The 25,929-nt window shown below is 33.2% G+C and overlaps 4 protein-coding genes and 2 long non-coding RNA genes across 15 annotated transcripts in view; 3 read left to right on the forward strand and 3 right to left on the reverse strand.

Annotated features, from left to right (window-relative positions):
* hts (adducin 1-like protein hts) overlaps positions 1 to 11,258 on the forward strand; it is a 79,583-nt gene extending 68,325 nt beyond the window's left edge. For 2 of the 8 annotated variants that reach the window (XR_011396243.1, XR_011396244.1), the window contains 2 exons: positions 5,019 to 5,086; positions 6,468 to 6,608. Coding sequence is in view for 6 of the 8 variants with exons in the window: in XM_014238208.3 (XP_014093683.2) it covers positions 706 to 2,849 (2,144 nt within the window). In the remaining 2 variants the exon portion in view is untranslated. Of the gene's footprint in view, positions 1 to 705; positions 3,033 to 5,018; positions 5,087 to 6,460 lie in introns of those variants that run through there. The other 6 variants (XM_070109171.1, XM_036375701.2, XM_070109170.1 and 3 more) reach the window with 4 other exon arrangements.
* LOC118683240 (uncharacterized) lies at positions 5,081 to 6,466 on the reverse strand. The gene is made up of 3 exons (XR_004979173.2): positions 6,244 to 6,466; positions 5,744 to 6,132; positions 5,081 to 5,681 (listed from the first exon to the last, which is right to left on the reverse strand). It is a non-coding gene; the product is annotated as an uncharacterized lncRNA (long non-coding RNA).
* A 1,146-nt stretch (positions 11,259 to 12,404) lies between the features above and the next one.
* LOC138857208 (uncharacterized) lies at positions 12,405 to 12,796 on the reverse strand. The gene is made up of 2 exons (XR_011396246.1): positions 12,726 to 12,796; positions 12,405 to 12,625 (listed from the first exon to the last, which is right to left on the reverse strand). It is a non-coding gene; the product is annotated as an uncharacterized lncRNA (long non-coding RNA).
* A 685-nt stretch (positions 12,797 to 13,481) lies between these two features.
* Positions 13,482 to 14,164, forward strand: cer (crammer). The gene is made up of 2 exons (XM_014238237.3): positions 13,482 to 13,751; positions 13,810 to 14,164. Exons 1-2 carry the CDS (start codon positions 13,713 to 13,715, stop codon positions 14,020 to 14,022), a joined length of 252 nt encoding a protein of 83 aa, XP_014093712.1. The 5' UTR covers positions 13,482 to 13,712; the 3' UTR covers positions 14,023 to 14,164.
* On the reverse strand, positions 13,507 to 17,478 carry LOC106619909 (succinate dehydrogenase [ubiquinone] flavoprotein subunit, mitochondrial). Of its 3 annotated transcripts, XM_036375710.2 has the most exons (6): positions 17,343 to 17,478; positions 17,044 to 17,105; positions 15,550 to 16,941; positions 15,287 to 15,489; positions 15,084 to 15,234; positions 13,507 to 14,445 (listed from the first exon to the last, which is right to left on the reverse strand). In XM_036375710.2, exons 2-6 carry the CDS (start codon positions 17,095 to 17,097, stop codon positions 14,266 to 14,268), a joined length of 1,980 nt encoding a protein of 659 aa, XP_036231603.2. In that variant the 5' UTR covers positions 17,098 to 17,105; positions 17,343 to 17,478; the 3' UTR covers positions 13,507 to 14,265. The 3 variants fall into 3 exon arrangements, with proteins under 3 accessions (XP_036231603.2, XP_014093711.3, XP_069965275.1); XM_014238236.3 differs by lacking the exon at positions 17,343 to 17,478 and having other exon boundaries at positions 17,044 to 17,214; XM_070109174.1 differs by lacking the exons at positions 13,507 to 14,445; positions 17,343 to 17,478 and adding an exon at positions 14,452 to 14,632 and having other exon boundaries at positions 17,044 to 17,307.
* Positions 17,479 to 17,773: 295 nt separating this feature from the next.
* SdhA (succinate dehydrogenase, subunit A (flavoprotein)) lies at positions 17,774 to 24,586 on the forward strand. Its single transcript, XM_014238230.3, has 6 exons — positions 17,774 to 17,903; positions 17,969 to 18,089; positions 21,760 to 23,151; positions 23,225 to 23,427; positions 23,495 to 23,645; positions 23,716 to 24,586. Exons 2-6 carry the CDS (start codon positions 18,036 to 18,038, stop codon positions 23,893 to 23,895), a joined length of 1,980 nt encoding a protein of 659 aa, XP_014093705.1. The 5' UTR covers positions 17,774 to 17,903; positions 17,969 to 18,035; the 3' UTR covers positions 23,896 to 24,586.
* The last annotated feature ends 1,343 nt before the right edge of the window (positions 24,587 to 25,929 follow it).

Genomic DNA, 25,929 nt, shown 5'->3' on the forward strand with positions numbered 1-25,929 from the left:
CTCAAAGGACAATAAGGGCGCAGTAGAAGAAGCTTCGGAGATGTTTATGAGAAACTATATTTACTCGCTTGCCGTTAAGAATCATAACGAACAAACAATAACTGTTATGTTTCTACCATCGAAATCACGCCTCAGACATTTACATGAAACAAAAATATATTCCAGAAACATTAAGAGTGGTTTCCCTAAGTATATTGACGCGATTAAACCATCCAATTAAGCAACATCGGACGAAGTACATTATAAACTGGCGATTGGCATCATTCAATGAGTGTCATCCAGGAACTTTATTAAGTCTCTTCTCGTAAACGTTATTGCGAGCGTCAGACTCTCTAGTTGGCTGATGAGAACCGCAAATTATTTCCCCCATAGCTATTTGCATATATCCGTTAAAACTCTCTTATCACTGTGGTTTTCTCTCAACTTAAAAGTGTTCCATAAAACAGAGTTTAAATATTCGTATCTGCGAAGTTGATGTTAGACCCTTGAGACTAACCTACAACAAATGTGCCAATATATGAATTGTATTTTTATTCGTAACTTGTCAAATTGTCGTCCCGTATCGTCTCGTTTTCGTTGAAATTCATTAAATCGTTTTGTCTTCGTTTGTCTACATGTGTTGAGTACGCGTACATATTAGAATATGTCGGACGTTTTGCCTCTCGTGTCTCACATACCCATATACCATTTCTCATGCCATTACAGCTACATTCCACCAACAACAAACTCCATTATCACTTACAACAAACACAAAAATTCATATTAACCATACTCATCAAGCATATGAGATTCATTCATCACACAAATATACCCACTTGAAAATCGAAACTGTGCACAATTTTACAAGTCTGGCAGCAATTGCTGAGAAATATGCTTTTCTGTATAAGCCGCGCAACGCAGATTTGAGCAAAATATATCCGAGGCAACATTTGCTGGTGTTTAATGTTTGGATGATACATAAAATTGAAATATTTCCACATTACACATATCCATTACCAGATGGAGCGGCTCAGCTCAAGGCAAACACCAACAACTTGGAGCGCTCACCCAAACAAATTGAGCTAGAACGCGAACATGAGGACGCCGAACGCGACAAATGCGCAGCGGGCGCAGTCACTCATACGACATCATTATCTTCTTCGCCGCCTGCTGACACCTACTCAATGCAGCCCTATCGCACCTGCTCTCATTATGGCTTTAACTATCCGATAACATATCAACCACACATCACCATACATCCAGCTCACTTGCTCACCGCCGTACAGTTGCAGCGTGAAAAGGTAATCGCTTTCATTAAATCGACTGCTTTGAGTTTAAATACTGGTTATTTACAACAACAACAACAATGTGAACTTTACTCAACTCGGCAGCCGCGTGCGCCACGCTTGAAATCCTGCGAAGCGCTACGACTAACCAGTAATGCTAGCAAGGAGGGGGCGGCACAACACACACCAACGCACAGCGACAGCACACACAACAATGATTCGAATGGCTCATATATTTCGGTAAAAGAAATAAAATTGGAGTCTACCAAACGGCGACGGCGCATCAGCAAGGTGTCGAGTGAACGTGGTTGTGAGAGTGCGAGCATAGCCGGTGGCGTACAACAGCTATCCGAACATGATCGTGATATGCTTACGCCACAGCTGACAGACGCACATTCGCTCTCCGAGCAATTTTCATCGTTGCTCTCCATCGGTGGCACCTCTTATCCAGCTGGCTCGCATAGCCACACCGCCGATCTAGTGCACTATCATGACGAGGAGGCGGAAGAGGAGCATCATCATATCGATGACGGCGTCCACCAACAACAACACTATGATGACGACTCAGGTGATAATTATAGCGCGGTATTTGCGCGTAATAACACGCCCACCACCCAACGTGCTAAGTATTTGCTGCGCGATTTTGTACCCGCACATGCGCAAACGCATGAGATGCCCGAACACAAACCCGAATCGGAACAGGAAGTACATCATACAGATGCGAAATTGCTTACTTCCACACCAAAAGTGCGCAAATTACATAACTCATGCGATGATGAGGAACCCGATGATACTCATTTGTACGCCCATCACTCACACAAACAAGTTAAATTGACTTTGAATTCGAAAACTCAGTCCGCTGCACCAAATCGCCATTCTGCGCATGTTACGCCGGAAACTCCCGCCGCCACCGTCGCCGCCATAAGCGTTGGTCTACCACACGAACATTATCGACATGTCACCGCTTCGCTATCGGAAGCTGGCTCTTCATCAGCAGCCTCATCATTGCGTTCGCTGGAGATACATATCAACATTAATGTGAAGAACTCGGATTGCGCGCGCACATTGCAAACGCACGAGTCGGAATTTCGTCGCAAATTGGAGCGTATCATTAACGAGGAGATCAACGTGATTGCTCAGCAGTTGAGTGCCGGTGCACAGCAGCACTCGACCGATAATGAAAGTTCACTACTCGACTTGTCGCACGCTAGCGCACGTCATCTCTTGCAACACACCGCACATCTGGAGACTTTGAGCGACTTGCGTTTAGCAGGTACTCTAGGTGCCGGTAAGCAGTGCAAGCGCAGCAAAACGGCGCACACACAATCCCATTCGCACAGCGCAGCATCTTGTAATTCTACGGACTCCACCTGCTACGTGGATGGCGCTGCCACTAAAGCCGATCAACCGCTGTCACCTCAACAGCGCGAGGTGGTCGCAATGCTCGAACAGGAGTTAGAGAACCTGTTGAATGGCATCATCTGCGCCAATGCGTTGCACAATCACGCGGTCATGTGTGACTGCAAGATGAAGGTGGCGAGGATATCGAAGGAGTTGCGCACCTCCCTAAGTGCCGGCAAGTGAACTGCCAGTGTGCAAACATTTCTTAAATACTACACTATTGAAGTGTAACACAATTAGTGGACTCTTATATTATTAAATTTTTATTTTATAAAAAAATATTTGAATTCTTTAGGTTAAATTCGTGCACAAAAGCCAAGTGGAGTACGTAATGAAAATATGTATTACATATGAAATGCTATTATTTTTCAAAAAAAAAAAAAAAAAGGTAATTCAATTACAATTTTTCAAAAGTATTCAAAAATGATTGAAAAATAGCTTTAAAGAACTAAAACTTTAAACTTTAAACTTTAAACTTAAAAAACATTAAAAAATGAAATTGTGATTCATTTTATTTTCAAATAAAGAATTATATTTTGCATTACTTTTCTAAATACAAAATTACAACATTTTTTTTTATAGAAATATGCTAAAAAAAAATTTACTAAAAGTTTTACTAAAAATTAAAGCTTCGGATATTTTCAGAACACAGTTAAAAATACCTATTAACATATATTTTTTATATTATTCGGTTCTTTTTTAAATAAATATTGTGCTGGTTAGTGTAAACTAGTCATACATTTAAATGTGTTCAACAGCGTACATATTTCTAATATGGTGTAATTTGTATGGGTGAAAAAATGCCTTTAAATTTCCAAGAAAAAAAAAAAAAAAAACTGAGACCTCAGCTAAGATAGTCTCGAATTTGATTTCATGTTGATAGTTATCAGACACACTGTAGTAACACTGAAAGTATTATTCGTTTTAAAATGTTCAATCTGGAGTAAGTCTCTGGAAACCAAAGGTCGTAAAAGTGTTACTGTGTTGCTCTGTGTTCGGACCTAACATATGTATATAAGTACAATTAGCAATTAAAACCCTTAAACCTTCTCCTCACTTAGCCAACCATTTTATCAAAATTTGTTTACCATAACCTCAACTTTCAAGTCGACCTTAAAGATAATTATTAACGGATAACTGTTTTTAAAACTGATAAAAACAGACTTAGCAGCACAAGAAAGTACAGGATACATATATTTTATAAAAAAATTTCGCTCTTCATCAATATTTCCCGCTAGAGCGATCTGTTGTAATTTAATTAACTGAACTTATTATGTGGAACGTTCTTCAGCGAAATTAACATATCACTAGCTTTTGGGAATTGGTCAAATACACTCTCCTCGTCCTAAATTATTTGTGGCACATTTTATATAGATTTTACAACAACATCAACAGTCTTCATATTAAGTCGAAAAGGTTAATTAAATAGTCTTAACTGAATTATTATGTCACAATGTGTTTTGGTAAAAGAGTGCCGTCAAACGGCTGTTTAAGCACCATTAAGTGATCAATCAACTCTAAGCTAAAATAAATTCTAATATTAAGCTAACTATTTTTAAGCAGTTTAAGCAATGGAAACAAGAAGCCTACAAATTAAGCATACAAGAGCTCAACTAGACTATAAGAATTAAACAATTTATGCATAATTTTATGTAAGTGAAGCACTAATCAAGGTGAAACAGGTAAACATGATTTTATAATTTTATTTTCAATGATTAATTTTTGTTCTTCATTTTAATATAATTTTTATATTGTAGTATTTAAAAACTGCATGTTACTTAAAAATAAGTATTAAATAATGATTTAAATATTTGAAAAACAAAAAGTATTACGATTAATGAAAACTTCAAGCACTACATATGAATTATGTACACAACTTGTGAATTTATTTAATTTTTTTACATGTGATTATATGCATGCTAAAGTAGCTTAATTTGTGTTTGGGTAAACGCTGTATATATATGTACATATGTACATACTAATTTATTCTAACAAACAAAAATTAACCATCGAACAATCATACACTTTGAAAATTTGCTGCAACATTTTCACACATTTCGCAACATTTTCAGATTCCACAATGCCACTTTAACATATGCATGTATATAAACACACATGTATATATATTATATAATATATGCACTCATTTTTTATACATACACACCCAACAAACCCCAAATCTCACTCCACTCATGTCATATTTGCTTATGTTTTGTATATAATTAGTATTTGTGCATTAGTTGTTTGCCATCAGCAGCCTTCATTTGCGTAAAATCGGTTTGTTTTTAAATTTGAAATATAAATTTTTTTGTTACTCTTTTATTAATATTAACTTTGCAATTGCATTTTCAGGTGAGAATGTACAAAATGGCGATCACTCCGAAGCTCATTTGAGCACATTTTCACAAAGCAGTAAAGAGGTAAGTGGAGTTTAATTTTATTATTACATTGTTTTTGTTGCATTTGTTTTGCAAATTACAATATTTTGTAATTCAACGTTCTATATATTGACTTAAAAGAGTTTATCATAAAATTCCAACAACACGACGGTCATATTATTAATTTTTATAAAATCAAACACGGTTTAAATATTTAGGATGGATCGTTTTTATGCAATAACCTTTATAACCATCTTCAAACATCGAATTTTGAGATCAATACAAACATGTTACTAATGAATCGAAGTTCAAGTATAATCATGACTTCTGGTTGCTTCCTTTCACAACTTAAACGAATCGGAACGAGTACAACAGAGCTGATTTTTCAGTTTCCGAAATAGAAGATTCACAAGCAGCACCCATAATTTGCCATCGTGATATAAAAGAGTTTTTTGTGTTTTTTCTTTATACTTTTTCCATTAAGCACAGAACTCTCTGCCCTTTTGAAACATTTGTGCCTCTTCACGTTCTTTATATAGCTCTTTCAGTAGCAGAAACTTTCATCGTCCTACGTTTTTCGTGACAGCACAGATGAGATAACCTCACTTTGTCGAGATCTACGCCTTATTTGTACAGCCTGTATATATTGTACATATATAAATAAAGTAAAACTACCTTCCGGTTATTTTCGAAGATTACCTTAAAATTAAATTATTTTCAAAGCATAAGCAGGACCTCAGCAATAAATAGCAATATACAAAATCTCTCCTACGTGGTGATCGAAAAACTTTCAAACACAAATGTAGCATTCTCTTCGTCCAGCCTTTTCTAGACACAGCTTTTCATTTCGGATTTATTTTAAAAATTATATTTTTTAAATCGGCGCTGAATGTGTAGCTAACATAATGCACTCATTTGAAATCAAATTTTCAAAAATTGGTTGAATTTTGAAAGCTCATAACTTCGTGGAAGGGTTTTAATGAAAGAAGTTGCTGGAATAAAATCCGTTGGAATAGTTAAGGCTTGTTCACAACAAATGTTCCCTACCAACACATTTGTATCTTAACGCTCACTTCATACCGGTACACCTGGTAGTTAAAGGTTATACTCAATTAATAATTATTTTATGCTTTGGGAGAAAATATGTATTCAGTAAAGAGTCAAGAATATAGTTAAAACGTTTTCAATCTACAATTCACCTTAGCTGGGTGTTCATCCCACTACGCTATAGTTATTCCATATCATTTTTTATCACTTCATGTGAGTGCCGATCCATGAAAGCACTTCTTTTGTGTGTTAAAAATAACCAACGCATGCATAATCATATCCATCAATGCAACCCTGCTTCATTGTGTGCGCATGTATGTTTTACTAACACTGGTCCAAACGATATTCTCATTGCAAATTTCTATTACGGTTCCAGGATGTGTCCACGGATGGTTCGCCCAAGAAAGACAAGAAGAAGAAGAAGGGTCTTAGGACACCATCGTTCTTGAAGAAGAAGAAGGAAAAGAAGAAGGCCGAAGCTTAAGTTGAGAACAAGCAATAATTAAAGGCAGCTTAACAGAAATAAGAAAAGTAACAAAAACAAAAAAAAAACAGAGCAACTAAATTAATGCAGCTACGTAAAAAGAGTGTAGATGAAAGAAGGACGAAGCAATGATGCGAGTATAAACAGGCAGTTTATACATACAATATATAAGGAAATAAGGATTAAAGCAAAACATGATAATAAAAAAATAATGAAAAATCGTATAAATATGAAAATATGACTACAACAAAATCTAGAAATTATTTAAGTAAATGTCATGCAACAACAACCACAACAAAAAGAGAGAACAATTGCATTTGAAACAAACAACAAGCAACAACAAAAACGATTTAGAGCAAAAGCATACAAGAGTTAATGCACGAAAAACCAGCGAACATTTAACATACTTATATAACGGTAATGCAAATAAATTAAAATACATTTAAGCGACAAAGCGATGAGGGGGCAACGCCGACATCAAAAGTAACAAACAAAGGATAATTAAGATATTAATTGAAAACAACAACAATTTTATTAATTGAGGCAAAATGCAAATTTATTAATGGCAGGACAATGAAGAGCAGCTCTTTAATTATATATAAAAAACGTAAAATTATATGTATATTAAATTTAAGGACAACAGTAAAAAACAAATCAAATGTAATGCATAAATTATAAATTTTCAGATAAATGAAAACATTAATATGACAAACAACAAGAAACATGATGATAATTATTTTTATTATTGCAAACAAACAAAACAAAAATATGCATATTAAATAAAAACAACAAAAAATATTTAGAACACACAACACCTTTTTTATAATAAATAAATATAGACGTTTATATATGAAAACATAAATTGCAAAAGAATTTAGATTTATAAAAAAATGAAAAAAATGTGTCAGGTAGGACAAAAAATTAATTAAATAAATTGATCGACGTACATACATACATAAACATTTAAACTAGGCGACGATTGGCGGCGTTTAAGCGAAGTGCATTAGTTGGGAGTGAGAAATAAGTGTTTGTATATAGGAAAAGATATGGCGAGAACAGTTAGGAAGATATAAATTTGCTGCATGCAAAGTGTAGATGAAACATTTTTGAAACATAGCATTTATTAATTTAATAAATTATGAAAATATAAAGAAATTTGTTTAACATCTAATTCAAAATTCAAATTATAATAAAAATAACACGATATATTACCGAAACTAACTTGTAAGAGAGACTTTTTCGTTTTATAAGGCGTGTAAAATATATTAAAATTACATTTTTTAAATTGCAATGCAATAGTGCACGTACAGCGAAGCTTTTTTTTTTACCTTCATCTATATATTCTAAATCTGCACTTTAATCTGCATGTGCATGAATGTTATTAACCGAAAAACACAAAACAAGCTTATGTATTGAATGAAATTCGATTTTGCAAAATAGCGTTTTTGAAATGTTTTTTTTTTTGTGTTAAAATTTAAAATTCACCAACGTGCTGAAAAGGTTAGCTGTGACATTCAGTAGGATGTCCATAATCATCATATTATTATTCTCTATATACTTCCGAATATATTTACTATCCCTTAAGCAATTCATATTGAATGAAAAGTACATAAGTCAAAATTATAAAGTGGCACTATTGTTGTTTTAGCAACATATCATGTAAAATGCTTGAACAAAAGTGCTTGAAAACAGACTTTGGATATGTTTGCGCCTATATACATTTCTAGTATTTAAAGCTTTCAATAAAACTATGTGGGAACTACTAGTATTATAGGATTTGTTAACGATTTCTTCACTATTTTCATTTCATTTTCAGCTGTTTCAACATAAATAAATAAAATCATTTAAGGAGGCTTAAACAAGTTTTTACTTCCAAATGTGCTGTTGATAAAAGCACTAAAATAAAATTTTTAAACACAACACATTTTTGTAATCCAACTTTTTGAACAAAAACGACTTTGTAACTGCCATACAACTTTCAATTTAAATATTATAACTAATAATTTCCTTGAAAATCGATAAATTCTTCAATTATAGCAGTTTATCAACATGAATTTGAACATATTTGAGAATCAGCTATATGCGTATGTACATAACTAGTAGAGTAATTAAAATTTCTATCTAATTCTAAAATGACTTGAGCGAATTTTAAAATTTGAATGCAATACATTTTACCATTTAAAAACTCTTCAAAGTTCTACATTCAGGCTAAAACAAGCGATGCTAACCATTAGGCTCGATTGAAATTCGAGTTTGGTGGCTGGAACTGTTATATTATCATTGCAATAAATAAAAAAATAACATATTTGCACTTTTAGTTAGGTAGTAGTATCTACAATTTACCACTAATAAAAAACTACATAACATACCACCAACAAAAAAGAAGTAAAAATAAACTACACGTCGCGCTTCAATGTAAACTCATACAGCGAAAAATTAAAAAAAAATTACATAATTACATAAAAATTTAAACAAAAAATCCAGTAATAAGTAAAATTCCAAGAAATATTGCAAACTTACAATGTATAAAAAAACTAAAAATAAACTTATACTTCTTAACTTTATATATAATAGTTCCACACACACATACAAACACAAATCAAATAGTAATATAAATGAAATATATTTAATAAACTGCCATAGCGTGTAAAATATAAGCAACAAAGGAAATCAAATACTTTTACTCATACAAAAACATCTAAAAATGAAAAAAAAATCGATAATATACATAATATGAAATATAATTTGTGCTTAAATAAAAGAAAATGTGAAAATAATGTGCTAAAGAGCTTTAAAACTTTAATGCGGAGGAAAATATATTCTAGGCTAAAGCAGTTTGCAGTAAGTAGTTATCACATTTTGTTATTACTAAAGTATATTTCGACGAAATTGAATTGAAATTTCAGATCTACTGCACAAAGCTTTAATTGGAGCATCATTACGAATAAGCTTTAATTGTATACACATTTCGTTAATTTTTCAAATTGTTTCCGAATTTTTGCAAATGAATTGTTTCTTAAATTTATTTCTAAAAATATAATTTTCTAGAAATTCCAGCTTCTTATGTTTGAAAAATATTAAAATATTATTTTCTGTAAATTCAAGCTTAATGTGCTCGAAAATTGTTCAAAACCAATTTTCCATTGTACAAATTATCTTTTAATGAAAAATTTTACATATATAAAAACATTATTTTTTTGAGGTTATTAATTTGTGTAGAATTTCATTTAACTCAAAACTTAAAAAATGCATTTAATGTAATTCGTTCTACATTTTTTGCATATATTTCCCTGTACATCACTGTAGTATGCTTTGATAATAATATATATATATAAAGAAAAATATTCAATATTTATGTTCTGACATAGAATGCACTTCGTCTTTGTCGCCGCATGTGTTTTGTTTTGTTTGTTTCTCCGCTTTTTCATTAATTTGTCCAAATTTTAAATGTTTGTGTTTTAGTTCAAATTTAATTGCAAACAACTACAAGTATGTTTTATGACAAAGCAATTGATTCAATTGTTTAAATGAAAGCAATTTAGCAGCTACAAAATATTATACTAAATTTATTATGTTAAAACGAAAAACAAAAAATATTCCGCTGGCAATTTTTATTGTAATATTTTAATACTTAAGTCTTATGTTATATATTATATAATATATGAAAATCATACACATATATATATATATATAACGCATTTTATTTAATGCTTATTAATGGTTTTTCTTTGATAGAAAAGCTACATAAGTGTATACGTATTGTTTGTTTATTTTTAATTTTTTTTTTTTTTAATTTTGAGAAGCTAGTTAGCTAGCTTTAGTTTTAGGACTGTCGCGTGATTGTTAAATATGTTTTGTTTATTATTTGCAGTTGTGTTTTAAGAGATTTTAGTAACTTTGTGCACATTGAGTAAAACGTTTTTGTTACTATTGTGGTATTTCAACTAAATTTTTGTTTTGGAATTTTAGTGGAATTTTCAAAAAACAAAAAATGAAAGTGCAACCAAGCTCAAGCCAGGTGACAAAAAACATCACACTGCAATATTGATGGCTAATATGGAACAAATACAATTTAAGTTTACGAAGAAGATTTTACAATTTTTATGGGGACTTTTGAAAGTTTATTAATTAAATACATTTTTAAAAGTAACACCATCCATACGCTATTGTTATATGAATATTCCTTAATAATTCACTAGTTCGCATGTTAAAATTGAAATTGCACCTTACAGATACAGAAGCATATTTCTAACAATTTTTTGCCACAAGCAAAAGATATTAAATGTATTGCTTAGAAATACTGAAGCCAACATTCTGTAGCAAGAAAATATTAATTACTTAACATAGTTTGTTTTTGTGACCCTTATTCAAAATATTCAAATTATATTTTTTTTACTCTAGCAAAGTTGAGATAAGCTTTTCATTTTACACACAACTGCAAAGCATTACAAAAGAAAGCATAAATTAACATTATAAGTGCATTACACTTAAAAAAATTATATGCAAATGCACGCAAAATTCACAATAATCTTTAACAACACTCTTTTGCGTTTAATATTTAGCTATTATATACACATAATAAATTTATAAAAATAAATATACGCCTATGAAAGAATTGCATTATATTAAGAAAAAAAGAATAAAAATTTATATAATTGTACAAAAAGTTTACAATTCAAAACATTTGGCCTTGTATGCTTCATTAATGTAAAAACACAGGCTCATTATTGCTCGAACACCATACTTACTGTCTAACTAGAAATTAAAAGATTTAAAGGTAAGTATAAACATTGGCATATTTAGTTTTTAAAGAATTTTCACTAAAATTAATGTGACATTATTCAAAAATGAAGGAATAGCAAACCGCCTTAAATCGAAATTTTTCTTCGGATGCAGTAAGACTTCGGCATAACAAACCCTGAAATGTTTAATATCAAAAATATTGAATTCTCATGAAAAACTGCAAACTTTAGACAAATTAGGATTTAAAGTTCAAATTTTGAAGTAAATAACTGCATCGAAGAGGTTGTTGGACACCACTACAGAAAATTTCAAAAGCTGTGACATCTTGTACAGAGTAAATATGAAGCGAGAAAGAACAAGGTGGAGCTACTAAGAAATGTAAAGAATAATTGATTACAGAGTTAACAAAACAGTTGTAATTCAAGTTTTGTGGAAGTGGAGTATTAAAAAACCTCTTTCATAGGGCAGTTTAGGCTTTCTATACTCGTAAATAATTTTGATAATGATGTGCTTTGGGTTTCCTTAATAACAGAAAACACGATTTAAAATAAGGAAATTTGAAAAGAAATAAAAAGAAATCCCAACAAAAAATCAGAAAATTTAAAATATACTATCTGATCAAATTTGACTGGACTGACAAAAAACCAAAAAAAAACCTTTCCATGTATTTTAATACAAATTTGTATTACTGCCTTCAAAACAGGCTCCTGTTAAGTCACTGCAAGCAGGCCAATATCCAATTAATCCAATTTTCCAAACACTTTTTATAAGCCACAGCTGGGGTGGCTTCAGTGCCTACAGCGAAATACTTTTAATGACTTCAATTGACTCCCCGAAATGGTTTCAGTTTCGAGCACATAAAAAATCATAGAGTCACTTCAGCTACACGAACATAAGAAATGTTGTACCAAAATGAAAACACCTCTTATCTTCATTGGGTTGTATCTATCTACGAAAAAAAATGCGATTTCTGCGCGCAGTTTAAATGAACCCATCCGAGTCATATTCATTCAGATATGTAATTAAAACTCGCCGACGTAATCTCGACTCAAAACGCTACAAACAACTTTTAAACGCCGGTTGTCATAAATTTATATATTTAAAACCACTGGTTGAGATAGTTATTTATTAATTACTAGAGGACCCCGTCCACGCGATGCTGTGGCTAAGGTATACATTAATTACATACTATTCAATACAGTTAAATTGTTTGATTTGCTCTTATATATCTTTGACTTGCAGTATTTCGAGTTCTGCGGTCTAACTTTGTGCGTCTGGTTGGTGGCATTTTTAAAAACGAAATCCAACTGAAAATAAAAGTTTGCTCCCTTATATTTTCTGTTTAGCCATGTATACGAAATTTTGATTGATTAACAAACACTTATTAGCAAACAACAACAAACTTACACTCTTGGTCTTTAAAACAAAACAAACGTCAGATTACCACAGATTACTAAATAGGTTATGCGAAGTTTGTATACTGCGTTCTGAAATCTAACTCATTGTATAAATATTTTATTATTATTAAATACTTACATTAAAATGAAATCATCACTGATATTATTAATATTACCGTCAAAGTCGGTACATTTAATTGTGGCGAGTAATTTTCAAAAATTAGTAAATTAGTGCGATAGAATTTAATTAGGTAACCTCGTTTCCGAACAAACGATGCTCTTTCAATATAATCTATGGCTGTGAATGACGATGACATTCGTTACGCGCGTTTTTTTAAATATGCAAAATTAATTGTATTTTTTCAATCTTTCTGAGACATTTTCTTAATATTTTTTTCCCTAAGAACTTCTACAGAGTATTAGAAAACTTAAAAAAAACAGTCAAATCGGTCTAGCCGTTCTCAAGTTATGGTGTGACAACAAGAAACGGGTTTCATTTTTATATATGTAGATTATTATTGCTTTATTGTCGAATTTTTTATAACTTATTTTAAATGCACACGCATATGCCATGAATCTCTAAAATGGATGAAATAAATTTGAATTTGCTGCTGTTTAATAGTCGGAGAGTATAAACTTCGAAATCCAGCTAATGTGAAGCAACTCTGTAGAAAACAAACAGGTGGTAGCACTTATAAACTTTTTTTTGTTGCCCTTGGTTAACAGCTGATACTGTTGTTTTCTTCCATTGCTATTCGTCAGATCGAAAATTGTTTTGTATTATTATAATATTTGTTTGTATTCAACTTTTTTCTGCCTTTGTTCTGCATACAGGCACGATTTCGACAAAGATAATTACAAAATTAAATGAGTCATTTCTGTGGCTATTATCAACATTAATACAGCTTCTGAGATATTTTCATTTTGTTTAAATTATAAAGCAAAAGTTCATAAGAGCATAGTTGTTTATCGGCAACAGTAAACGGCAGATATAACAATGTCACTTGTTTCCGATCAAGAATGGGAGGAGTATAAGGTAAGTTATTCGTTATATTAGACATCTATAAATATCCATCGTAATTTAATACTTTTAGTCGAAGTTCAATAAAGTTTATTCTGATGATGCTGAGGATAAAATGCGTCGTGAACGGTACATTAAATCCAAGCAAATGGTGGAAGAACACAACAAAAAATATGTGAATGGCGAAGTTACATGGAAAATGGGTATAAACCACTTATCCGATTTAACAGAGGAGGAGTATTCGATGCGTTGCGGAAAGAAAGTGACGCCACCCACATCCTCATGAGTATTAATTATATATATATATATATTTTTTTTTTTACTTCGAAAATTTGCCATAAAATGGATTTTATATGTATGTTCTAAAATGTGTTTTTATAGTATCCTTTATTGTAAAATGTTAAAAATATTAAACTATTGACAAACAATTCGCGCAATATGTACATCTTCATTAAGTTGACGCGCTTTAGTAAAATTAATTCTTGAATATTAAATCAATTAATTGTAATTGGTGTTTATTGATCAGCATTCAATATGAACGTATAGCGGGCGGAACATGTTCCACACTATCATCTAAGGGCGTATCAACAACGGCACGATATTTAATTCTAACTTCGCCGGTATCGCCACAAATCCAGGTAAGTGTATGTTTGCGCCAATGTTCATCGAACGAACACTTCTCTTGACATTCAATAGCTTCGCTGTAGTCCTGTGAAGTTATTCGCATGAGTAAAAATTAAACATTAACAATCATATAATTTTAATAATGAAGTGAATATTTGTTTGAGTTGTGTGTGAGGCAAATCCAATTTATGTAGTACTCGTATATCTTTACTCAGAGCAGATTTTATACCCTGAACAAAGTTTGTAACACCCAGAAGGAAACGTCGGGGATCCTATAAAATATATATAAATGGTTAAAGTGACGAGCTGTGTTGATTTAGCGAACTGAAAGATAATAATCAAGTTCATGTATATAATTTTTTCTTATTTAACAAGATATATTCACGACATTTGACATGGATTATTGTCAATTGCTACTATCTCGGAACAAACTGTTCAACTGAACCACTATAGCATATACATAGCTGCCATACAAACTGACCGACCAAAATAAAGTCCTTGTATGAAAAACTTTTCTGTTTGAGAAGATACAATATATTCACGAAATTTGGCACAGAATATTGCTCAAGATCATGCAACAGTATCCGAAATTTTTCAGGTAAGATGGTCTAAACATATATCTGTCATGTCAAAATAAAGCTTTTGTATGGAAACTTTTTTATTTGTGAAGGGTATTTTAGCTTCAGTGCAACTGAAAATAACGGGTTTTCTTGTTTTTCTTACATATTCATCGATACGTTCTCTAAAGTCCTCACGCATATGTGATCCTCTGGACTCCTTCCGGGTTTCAGCGGCCACCATTGTACACATAGCATTCACGAGCAAATTTTGCAGCTCTAGTGTCTCAATCAGGTCGGAATTCCAAATTAGTGATCTAAAAAAAAATATATATAATATATAATAATATTTTTACATTATTTACTTACCTGTCTACTGTGCGCACATCTTTGAAATCATTATAGATTTTAGTTAATTTCTTTACACCTTCCTGCAGGTTTGGTCCAATTCGAAATACACCTGCATACTGATGCATTGCCTTCTGCATTTCAAGGCGTAATGTGGCAGTGGTAACACTACCATTCGCATGAAGTAATTTGTCTAAATTTGCCACAGACATTTCGCCTGCATTCTGCAAAATTCAATATTAATTGAGATTTAGTATATATGTATGTGTTTTACAAAAGCTCACATCCTTTAAATTCGGTGCCGGACAGCCGGCTCGGTGGTTTTCGGAAATATGTAAAGCACAAGAACGGCCGAAGACTAAGAGATCTAATAGTGAGTTAGCACCCAAACGATTTGCGCCATGCACATTACATGAGACTTCGCCACACGCATATAAGCCAGTCACACATCGATCATTACCATCCATATCAATCGTTAATACTTGTCCACGATAGTTCGTTGGTATACCACCCATGTTGTAATGTGCAGTAGGTATTACTGGTATAGATTCTTTAGTCGCATCTATGCCAAGAAAAATCTTAACCGTCTCTAAAATACCAGGCAGACGGGTAAGTAATTTTTCTCTTGGCAAGTGATGTAATTGCAAGAAAATATGATCTTTATTGGGTCCTACACCACGTCCCTCCATTATTTCTATAGTCATTGAACGTGATACCATATCACGAGGTGCTAAATCTTTTGCTTTTGGTGCATAATTTTCCATAAACCGTTCGCCCTTTCCATTCACTAAGTATCCTCCTTCACCACGACAACCTTCAGTGACAAGTACACCGGGACCATACATACCCGTTGGATGAAACTGTATGAATTCCATATCCTGTAGTGGTAGACCTTGTCGAGCGACCATTCCGTTTCCGTCACCTGTATTGGTATGAGCGGAAGTGCACGAAAAATAGGCTCGTCCATAGCCGCCTGTTGCTATTATAGTATTAAGTGCACGAAAACGATGCAATGTACCATCTTCTAAACAAATGGCGATGACACCACAGCAAGCATAATTGTCAAAAATCAAGTCCAATACATAAAACTCAATAAAGTATTTAATATTGTAAGCGAGTGATTTGCCATAAAGCGTATGCAAGATAGCATGACCAATACGATCGGCACATGCACAGGCACGTCTCGCACGGCCCTTACCGAAATTTGTGGTATGCCCCCCAAATGGTCGCTGATATATTTTACCATCCGCAGTGCGAGAAAAGGGTAAACCTTCATTTTCAAGTTCTAAAATGGCGCGTGGTGCTTCTCGCGTCATATAATGAGCAGCATCTTGGTCGCCCAACCAATCTGACCCTTTAACTGTGTCATAGAAATGCCAACGCCAGTCATCTTCCATTTGGTTGCCTAGGGCGGCATTTACGCCACCCTGCGCAGCGATCGTGTGCGATCGTGTTGGAAAAATTTTGCTAATAACGGCAGTTTTGAAACCCAATTCTACTAGAGTGGTTGCGGCACGTAAAGCAGCACCTCCAGCGCCAACGATGACAGCATCAAATGCGTGATCTACCACTGGATAGGCCTTTGAAATACCTTTGCTTATTTTGGCATCGCCGCGTGTTTGACTGTCACAAGTTAATGCACGTATTGAGGATCGAAGCATTGTTAAAGGTGGTAACTGAAATCACAAATATATAACAAATGACAATTTTAAATGTACGCATATAAGGAAGTATAATACAAATTTCTGTAGCTTATATTAACTTTAATCAATACTTACCAATTTCCGGTTGTTCACTACTAACATAAATGGTAAATGTTTAAAAGGCCTCATATTTAAAACTATTAACAATGTAAAATAAAATTAATGGTACACATTTAATTAACATTCGATCAATAGTCTGATATAATATTAAAATTTTTCATTCTTTTCATATGACTTTTGTTAAAAATGTTCGTTTCAAAAATACTGTTTTTCGCAGTTTTCATAAATAAAATTTTCTACCCTTTTTATAAATCTTATTATTATATTGCTTTTATTCAGGTATTTTTATTAGTATAAGATCTAATGTTTTTTACTTAATTTCCGCCTATCTGTTTCCGTTCAACTACAGGGTTGTTAACTCTTGAAAAGGGAAATAGCAGATTTGAATAAATGGCAAATGTACAAATAACTATTTTCTCTGATATATCGTATTTTTGTTGATATCTGTGACTAATAGTCATACGCATTTTTTTACAATTAATATAAATGAAAGCTTGATAATAGCATATTTACATAAGCAGAAGCAGATTACTGCAATTGAGAGGCATGCATTTGTAGCACCCTGTGTCTGCGTAATATCATCTTCATTACAACGACTGTGTGGAAAACGACAAAGGGGATTTATTGTGTAAGTTTCAATCATAATTTATTATTATTTACTTTACTAGTTTAGTTTCTTATTTTTTCTAATTGATTTACACAATATTTCTATTGTTTCATCACGAAAATTAATTTATTTAAAATTGGTAACGCTATTGCCAGAATTGTTTTTGTTTTCCCCATTGGCGCATTGGGCAGCTGCTTCTCATCAGTCGGTCGGTGCGAGCGCGAGAAGTTTCATCGAATTGACAATTAGATTGGAACGAATTTGAATTGTAATAAAAATAAGAAAGGACTACATTTTGTTAACATAATAATAATCGGTTTTATTTTAAAATAGGCGCAGTGAAACATTCAAATAGCATTCAATAAGAGGAGTTTTCTGTAAAGTATTTCATATTACGAAAATGTCGAGCCTAATGCGAGTACCATCGATTTTGGCCAAAAATGCAGCGGTGATGGTAAGTTAAACATCGGACGTAAATCAAAGGAGTAGAGTTATATCAGGAAGTGTCCATTATCCAGGCTAGGACAAAATAATTTCAAGTTTATGTATATGCAATAAATAGCATATGAATTTCGCTTTTTCACTTCGGTTACACAACCATTATTACACATTAAGCTCAAAAATTGCGATTCTCCGAATTTTTGGCGAGGGGAAAAGATAATTTCGGTTGATTATTGCACTGAAGAAGCAATAAACAACACGATCAAAAGAAGCACTAACCGTGGGATTGTGAAATTGGTTTGTTCTATGATATTTTTAACAATTTTCTGGTGAACATTACCATTAAGAGGCTCGACTGAATAGAAAAAGGGCCACGGTAGCACCAAAGACCGCATGCTTTCACAAGCATACTGTGTGCCATTATATACGGAATGTAGTTAGTGGTAGTGACGACGTCAGCGACTAACGAAGAAGCTAGACGGTGTTGGCTGTTTTGTTATGTAACCTTTTTATGCGCAATCTTTCTTTAATAATTTATAATTTTATATAAGAATTAAATATTTCATTGAAAAATGATTGCAATGCTTGCGCCGCTAATAATGTGGTGCATATCTCAAAAGTTTTTTATTTGCATAATCAGTCAAACATGTTGCGACGTATGTATGTATATATAACACTGATATTTATTTTGGTGTATTGTGGGAAATACATATGTAGAATAAATGATGAAAGCAGCTTAAAAAAGGCATTCTTATTTTATCTATTTTATTATAAATATTTTCCTAATATTGCATTTTCGGTGTTTGGAAGTACTTGAGTATTATTCTTTGTCTGTTCTTTTGATTAAGGTGTGTATCGTTGATTTAATTTTTGCCCAACCTCTCCAAAGTTTATGAACATACATATATACCTAAACATGTTTGTTTATTGTGTAGATAGCTATATATTTACATATGACTAAATGATTAGCATGAAAAGATTTGGTTTTAGGTCTCGAAGTAATATAAAATATTGTCTAAACATTTCTTATTTTACTAAATATGACACTGTGCCATGACCTTCACTATAATGAACGCAATGCCGCTGGAGGGCTCGATTTCTGATTTCATGCCGCTCTTTCACCGCTTTACTTTATACATATCAGCAAGCTTTGTTTTGATAATCAGTATCTTACGGGTAATTCTCTTTGCCTATCACTTTCGTTGATTGTGCTCGCATCTTCTACCTATATATTCCACGGTTTTATTCGGTGTGTGTAGTGCGTGCCGCAACTGTGTCATCGTATATATTTTTATAATTGTTTTAGTGTTAGTAAAAAAATATTAATTTGTGAATCTCTCATTTCTATGTATCACTAAGCGTACATTAAAAAATTTTCCAATCTCTAGACGAGTCTAGCCGCTGACAAATTAATAATTAATCAATTTAATAATTTTTAAACGCAAACTAAGAACAATTATACATATGCTTAGGGTATATTCTATTGGAACTTTCAAGTACAACGTTCAAAAGGTTTTTGTTTATTACCCTTCAGAGTGTTGGACATACATACATAATTGTCTCGTCCGATGAACTATACGAACTATCGCTATTTGGTGACGTTGTAATGGGTACGTCATTATTGCTATAACTCAAGCTTATTCATTTAATGTAGAATATATTTTGTTTATTCGTAAAGGTGGACTACATGTATATATAGTACATATGTATAAATATGACAAAGAAATAAGGATGTCAGCTGATTTAATTTAATATAAGAGTGATGATATAGTTAACTTTTAATCTGTATATCTATATATTAAGTAGTATTATGTTAATGACGAAAGTTTAATAGTCTCTACTATATCAATCCCACGAGTTGAGTTCGCCTAACCGGAAGAGTATCCGATTTATATTAAGCATCAATCTGCATGACAGCTAGTGAATACATTACATCCCACCATTTCCAAGCTCAGCTGTAGTAATGATCATAATTAGTTATAGCGTACTACTTCCTATATATAAACACATGCATATGTGCATATTATAGATGTTGCTGTGCAAACGACTGCCGGCGACTTTATACCACTCGAATAAGTTTGATTAAAAGCCCGTGTTAAATATTTATATGTACATATGTATTCGAATGTATGTTTGTATTCATTTGTAATTTTACTATTACACAGCTCTAAAACATGCAAAAAAATGTAATTACATTTAACCGTAAAAATATAACTAGTACAATTAGTTTACGGGTAATGTTTTGTGAATAAAAAATGTTTTATAATTCTAATATGCCACACCGAAAGGATTTACCTGAACATTATTGTTTAAATTAAGTGTAATCAACATAATTTCATCTTTATTATTAGATTTTGTATAGTTTAAAATCAAGAGCGCTTCACAATCGCCATCAAGCGTTTTATGAAAGCTGCAATATTTATTTAACTCGGGCTGAATCAGTCGAATGTTGATGAAAATGTTATCCATTTTAGGAATAAGAGGTGTGTGCATTCAGATTAGGTAGATCTGATTATTTAAGATCGTGAAAGATTATTCGCTTCGGATCGTAATCTAAGATAAGATATGTTGCAGTTCAATTGCATTTATTTAAACCATACAAGTTTATAGATTTGTGTCTATCGCTGATTAAAATAACTAAAATGCCACTAAAGATAGGTTTAACGAAACTGTTTACTGACAAAAGTATTACAAACTTTTTTAAACAAAATAACAAAAGTACCACTCCATATTTAGTTGTGCTAAAAAATTTTTAAGTGTGTGCTTTCGATAAGCGTGTAGAGAAAAAGATAAGAGCGTGTGTGATAAGTCGCATATTTGCGATTAAAATAAAACCTGATCAGGTGCACATAATTGTTGGTTCTTTTTGATATAATTTTTTACAATACATACGAAATCTTAATTGCATTTTACATTCGAAATTGTCAGTAAGTTACAATATTTTCGTGTTTTAACGCAATGGGAGACATTAATGGCGAATAGACCTATACATACATGCTAAGATGAAAGCGTGGAGTATAAATACGAAACCGTTTACTTAATTAAATAATATACATATACAACAATTTACGTAAAGAAATAAACAAAGTATTTATCTAGAAAACGAACAGCGGAATGATTAGTGAAAAATGTGTTTCGTAATTATCTTTCATTAATGACATACCTATGATAGAATCGTAATAAATAGAAAGAGAGCTAAATATTTTCTTAACTTATTTATTACTTCACAATTCGTGATTATATGTACATACGTCTATAGGTTATAATTTTTTATTACTTATTTGTTTATTATTTTTTTATTATTATTATTATAACTTCTGTACTCTTTTTCCAATCAATTGAAATTACATAACTATTACTATGACTTATGTTATAATCAACTATATTACTTATGGCGCTTTAGTTAAGAAGTACATGTAAAGAAATACCATATTGAATAAAATATTTATTAAAAAAAACTTTATATAAAAAATAAAATTTGTGTAATATATTGTAAATATTTTAATGACAGAACCACAAATCTTTACATTTACAGAAATCCGTTAATCTTGTATCATATAATTTTTGTTTTTATTATTTCAATCCGTTTACATAATTTTTAATCCAAATTAATATTAAACAACTTTTTATAAAAGTTAAACTCACGTAAAATTCATAACTGTTATTCGTTTGTATATTTCCAGCTACGCACCGCCTCTGTTGTGCCACAGCGTGAACTGCACATTACACATGGCAAAAATGATGCCAAAGTACGCACCGATGCCATTTCCAAAGAGTACCCAATTGTCGATCACAGTTACGATGCCATTGTTGTTGGCGCTGGTGGTGCCGGTCTGCGTGCCGCTTTCGGTTTGGTGGCTGAAGGTTTCAAAACAGCTGTCATCTCCAAACTCTTTCCCACCCGTTCGCACACAATTGCCGCACAGGGCGGTATTAATGCGGCGCTCGGCAATATGGAAGACGACGACTGGAAATGGCACATGTACGATACGGTGAAGGGTTCCGATTGGCTTGGCGATCAAGATGCCATTCACTATATGACACGCGAGGCACCACAAGCTGTCATTGAATTGGAAAATTACGGTATGCCTTTCTCGCGCACACCCGAGGGTAAAATCTATCAACGCGCTTTCGGTGGTCAAAGTTTGAAATTCGGTAAGGGTGGTCAAGCGCATCGTTGCTGCGCCGTAGCGGATCGTACAGGTCACTCGCTGCTGCACACACTATACGGACAGTCGTTGAGCTACGATTGCAATTACTTCGTCGAATATTTCGCATTGGATTTAATATTTGAGGATGACAAGTGCAAAGGTGTGTTGGCGCTCAATCTTGAAGATGGCACACTACATCGTTTCCGAGCACACAACACTGTCATTGCGACCGGTGGCTATGGACGTGCTTTCTTCTCGTGCACATCAGCGCATACGTGTACTGGTGACGGTAGCGCAATGGTCGCACGCCAAGGCTTGCCCATACAGGATTTGGAATTCGTGCAATTCCATCCGACCGGTATCTATGGCGCCGGTTGTTTAATTACTGAGGGTTGTCGCGGTGAAGGTGGCTACTTGGTCAACTCAAAGGGTGAACGTTTTATGGAGCGTTATGCACCAGTTGCCAAGGATCTCGCTTCACGTGATGTGGTGTCACGTTCAATGACCATCGAAATCATGGAAGGTCGTGGTGTCGGACCCGAAAAGGATCACGTTTTCCTGCAATTGCATCATTTGCCACCAGAGCAATTGGCACAACGTTTGCCAGGCATCTCCGAGACCGCAATGATCTTTGCCGGCGTAGATGTGACACGTGAACCCATCCCAGTGCTGCCGACAGTGCATTACAATATGGGTGGCATCCCAACAAACTACAAGGGCCAAGTATTGACCATCGATGAGAACGGCTGTGATGTTGTAGTGCCCGGTTTGTATGCCGCCGGTGAGGCTGCCAGTTCGTCTGTGCACGGTGCCAATCGTTTGGGCGCGAATTCACTGTTGGACTTGGTCGTGTTTGGTCGTGCTTGCGCGCTTACGATTGCCGAAGAGAACAAGCCCGGCGTGCCAGCTCCCAGTTTGAAGGATGTGAGTGAAATTGGCAATTAACTGAAATATTTATCTGTATGTATGAAATAAAAAATTAAAATTTGTTTCATAGAATGCTGGTGAGATGTCGGTTGCTAATTTGGATAAAATTAAGAACAATAATGGCAAGATTACCACCGCCGATTTACGTTTGAAAATGCAAAAGACAATGCAGGGTCACGCTGCCGTGTTCCGTGATGGCCCCATATTGAAGAAAGGTTGCGAGAAGATGGTGGAGATCTACAAAGAGTTCCAAGATGTCAAAGTTATTGACAAGTAAGTCTAAACTACCAATTTATCTCTTGTGTAGCTGTTTATATTGAGTTAAACTCATCGCATTTAGATCGAATGTGTGGAACTCCGATTTGGCTGAAACGCTCGAATTACAAAATCTTTTGGCCAACGCTCAAATGACTATTGTTGCAGCTGAAAATCGCAAAGAGTCGCGTGGTGCACATGCGCGCGAGGACTACAAGATACGTATCGATGAATATGTAAGTAGTTTTTTTTTTTGTTTTCGCAGCCGTTTTTTGTTTTACTCAATAATTAAATTTTAACACATAGGATTTCAGCAAGCCTGTTGATGGTCAACAGAAGATACCATTGGACGAACATTGGCGCAAACATACTTTGACATGGGTATGCGGCGATGCTGGCGATATCAAAATCAAGTACCGCCCAGTCATTGATAAGACTTTGGATGATACCGTACAAACTGTGCCACCAGCAATACGTTCCTATTAATTAAACTTTAGTAATTAAATGGATCAACGTAATCATCAACACTACAAATTGCGTAGGAGTGGCGTACATTTGTATTTACATGTCATCTTTAAGTAATTCGCTGAATAATCATTTTGATTTGTGAAAAGTTCTAAACGCGCTGTTTCTATGCAACTATATTGAGATAAGCTATATAAGCAGCAAACTAAACACCTTCCCTTTATTTTATGCAACTTATGTAATTTATTGACGAAATGCGTATAATGTTTTCTGCCCTCCAAACCGCACAGAGGCACACATACACTCACTTATCTACACGCAACACTTCTAAAAGTATCTTGCATTGTATACTTAATGATGACTTTTAGGACGGAAACAATCAATTATGTTTTTATTTACTTAATAGTTTTATTTTTTTTAGCTTATAATTAGAACGCGGTAAAGCCAAGTAGAGTCGCCTTAACGTAACGCATTCGTTGAAAAAAATCTAACACTGTCTTTAAATAATTTAAAACTTCATGATATTCTGCTAGAAGTGGTGTGTTGTGTATTTGTAGTATGTTTTTTGCTACTTCTAGTGATTTGTTAAAATTTTATTAAATTATATACGTAAATATAAAAACAAAAATATTTAACGATAATGAAAAGAGGAAGGAAAAATTGTACATGAAAGTTAATTAAATAATAAAGCGTCAAGAATGAATATTTTTAATTTGGAAACTATTATTTATTTCATCAGTAATCCACAAATCATTCCTTTCAAGTTTTAGCTAGTTGCTTAGTTGAGAGTTGTAAATAATGCATAAAAAAATAATTGAATTAACAATTGCACTATTTTTTTTTTTTAATTTAGTAATCTTAATTATTAAATCTTAACAAAAAATAATTTTTAAATTATTAATGCCGAACACTGGATTGAAAAAATTCAACCCTAAATACGGGGTTAAAAAATAATTTATAAAAATTTGAATCTTAAAAACCGTATTGAAAATTTATTTATAATTTTTAACTCAAAATACCTTATTAATCCCAAGCTTATAACTATAATTAAAAAATAAATTGTTTTAGAATCTACAAGGTTTCGTGTTTGCGTACTTCTACTATTTTGAACTAGAGCTCGCACAAAGCTATCATTTTCAAAACTCTAAAACAGTGGTCGGCGATATAGGGTTATATATATATAAATGATCAGAATGAAGAGACGAGTGACTGTCTGTCTGTCCGTTCGTCCGTGGAAGCGATAAGTTGAGTAAATGAAACTTGGTGCAGGTGTTCCTTGGCAAAAAAGTGTGGACAAGTTCGTGGATGGGCGTAATTGGATCACTGCTACGTCCACAAAACGCCATTAATCGAAAACCTATAAATTGCCAAACTAAGGCGTAAATTAAGATACAAATCTCCCAAACGATTCAAGTTATATCACCCAAATTTTCATAGGACATATCATTTCCACACCTCTTGCGACAGCATGGAAATAGGTGAAATCGAATGATAACCACGTCCACTCCCTTTATTGAAGCAGGTGTCAAAATTGGCCAGTGGACGTGGCACCACACACATTTAGGTGAAATCTTATATCTCTGCTTTAAACTCATATCTGATTTTTTCACTTTCCAGTATACAAATCAAGCACTAATTAAGTTATCGGGTTATAAATTTGCATGAATTTTGCCATCTCAGATCTAAAAATTGTCAAAATCGGTTACCGGAAATATGGGCCCCAGAGCTTATGGCTGACTTCTTGCCGAAAATATCGGTCAATATGTGAGATACGTAATTAAAATTCAGGGAAAATTTTTTGTTTTTTGATAACAATAAACTCTTGTGTCAAAAATGGATTGAATTGGATCAATAATTCCCTTAGACCCTATATACTGATATGAAGATTTTCGAACTTCTCGCTGACCTTATACCACATTGTGAGCGCTATTTTGATAAAATTGAGATCGCATATTTTTCTAATAACAGTGTTCTTTGTGCCTAAAATGAATAAAATCGGGCGAAAACTTGCTTTAGCTCCCATATAACTGATATTCACGATTTTGATACATCTGG

This window comes from Bactrocera oleae, chromosome 4 (genome assembly GCF_042242935.1).
Source record: "Bactrocera oleae isolate idBacOlea1 chromosome 4, idBacOlea1, whole genome shotgun sequence".
Classification (NCBI taxonomy): domain Eukaryota; kingdom Metazoa; phylum Arthropoda; class Insecta; order Diptera; family Tephritidae; genus Bactrocera; species Bactrocera oleae.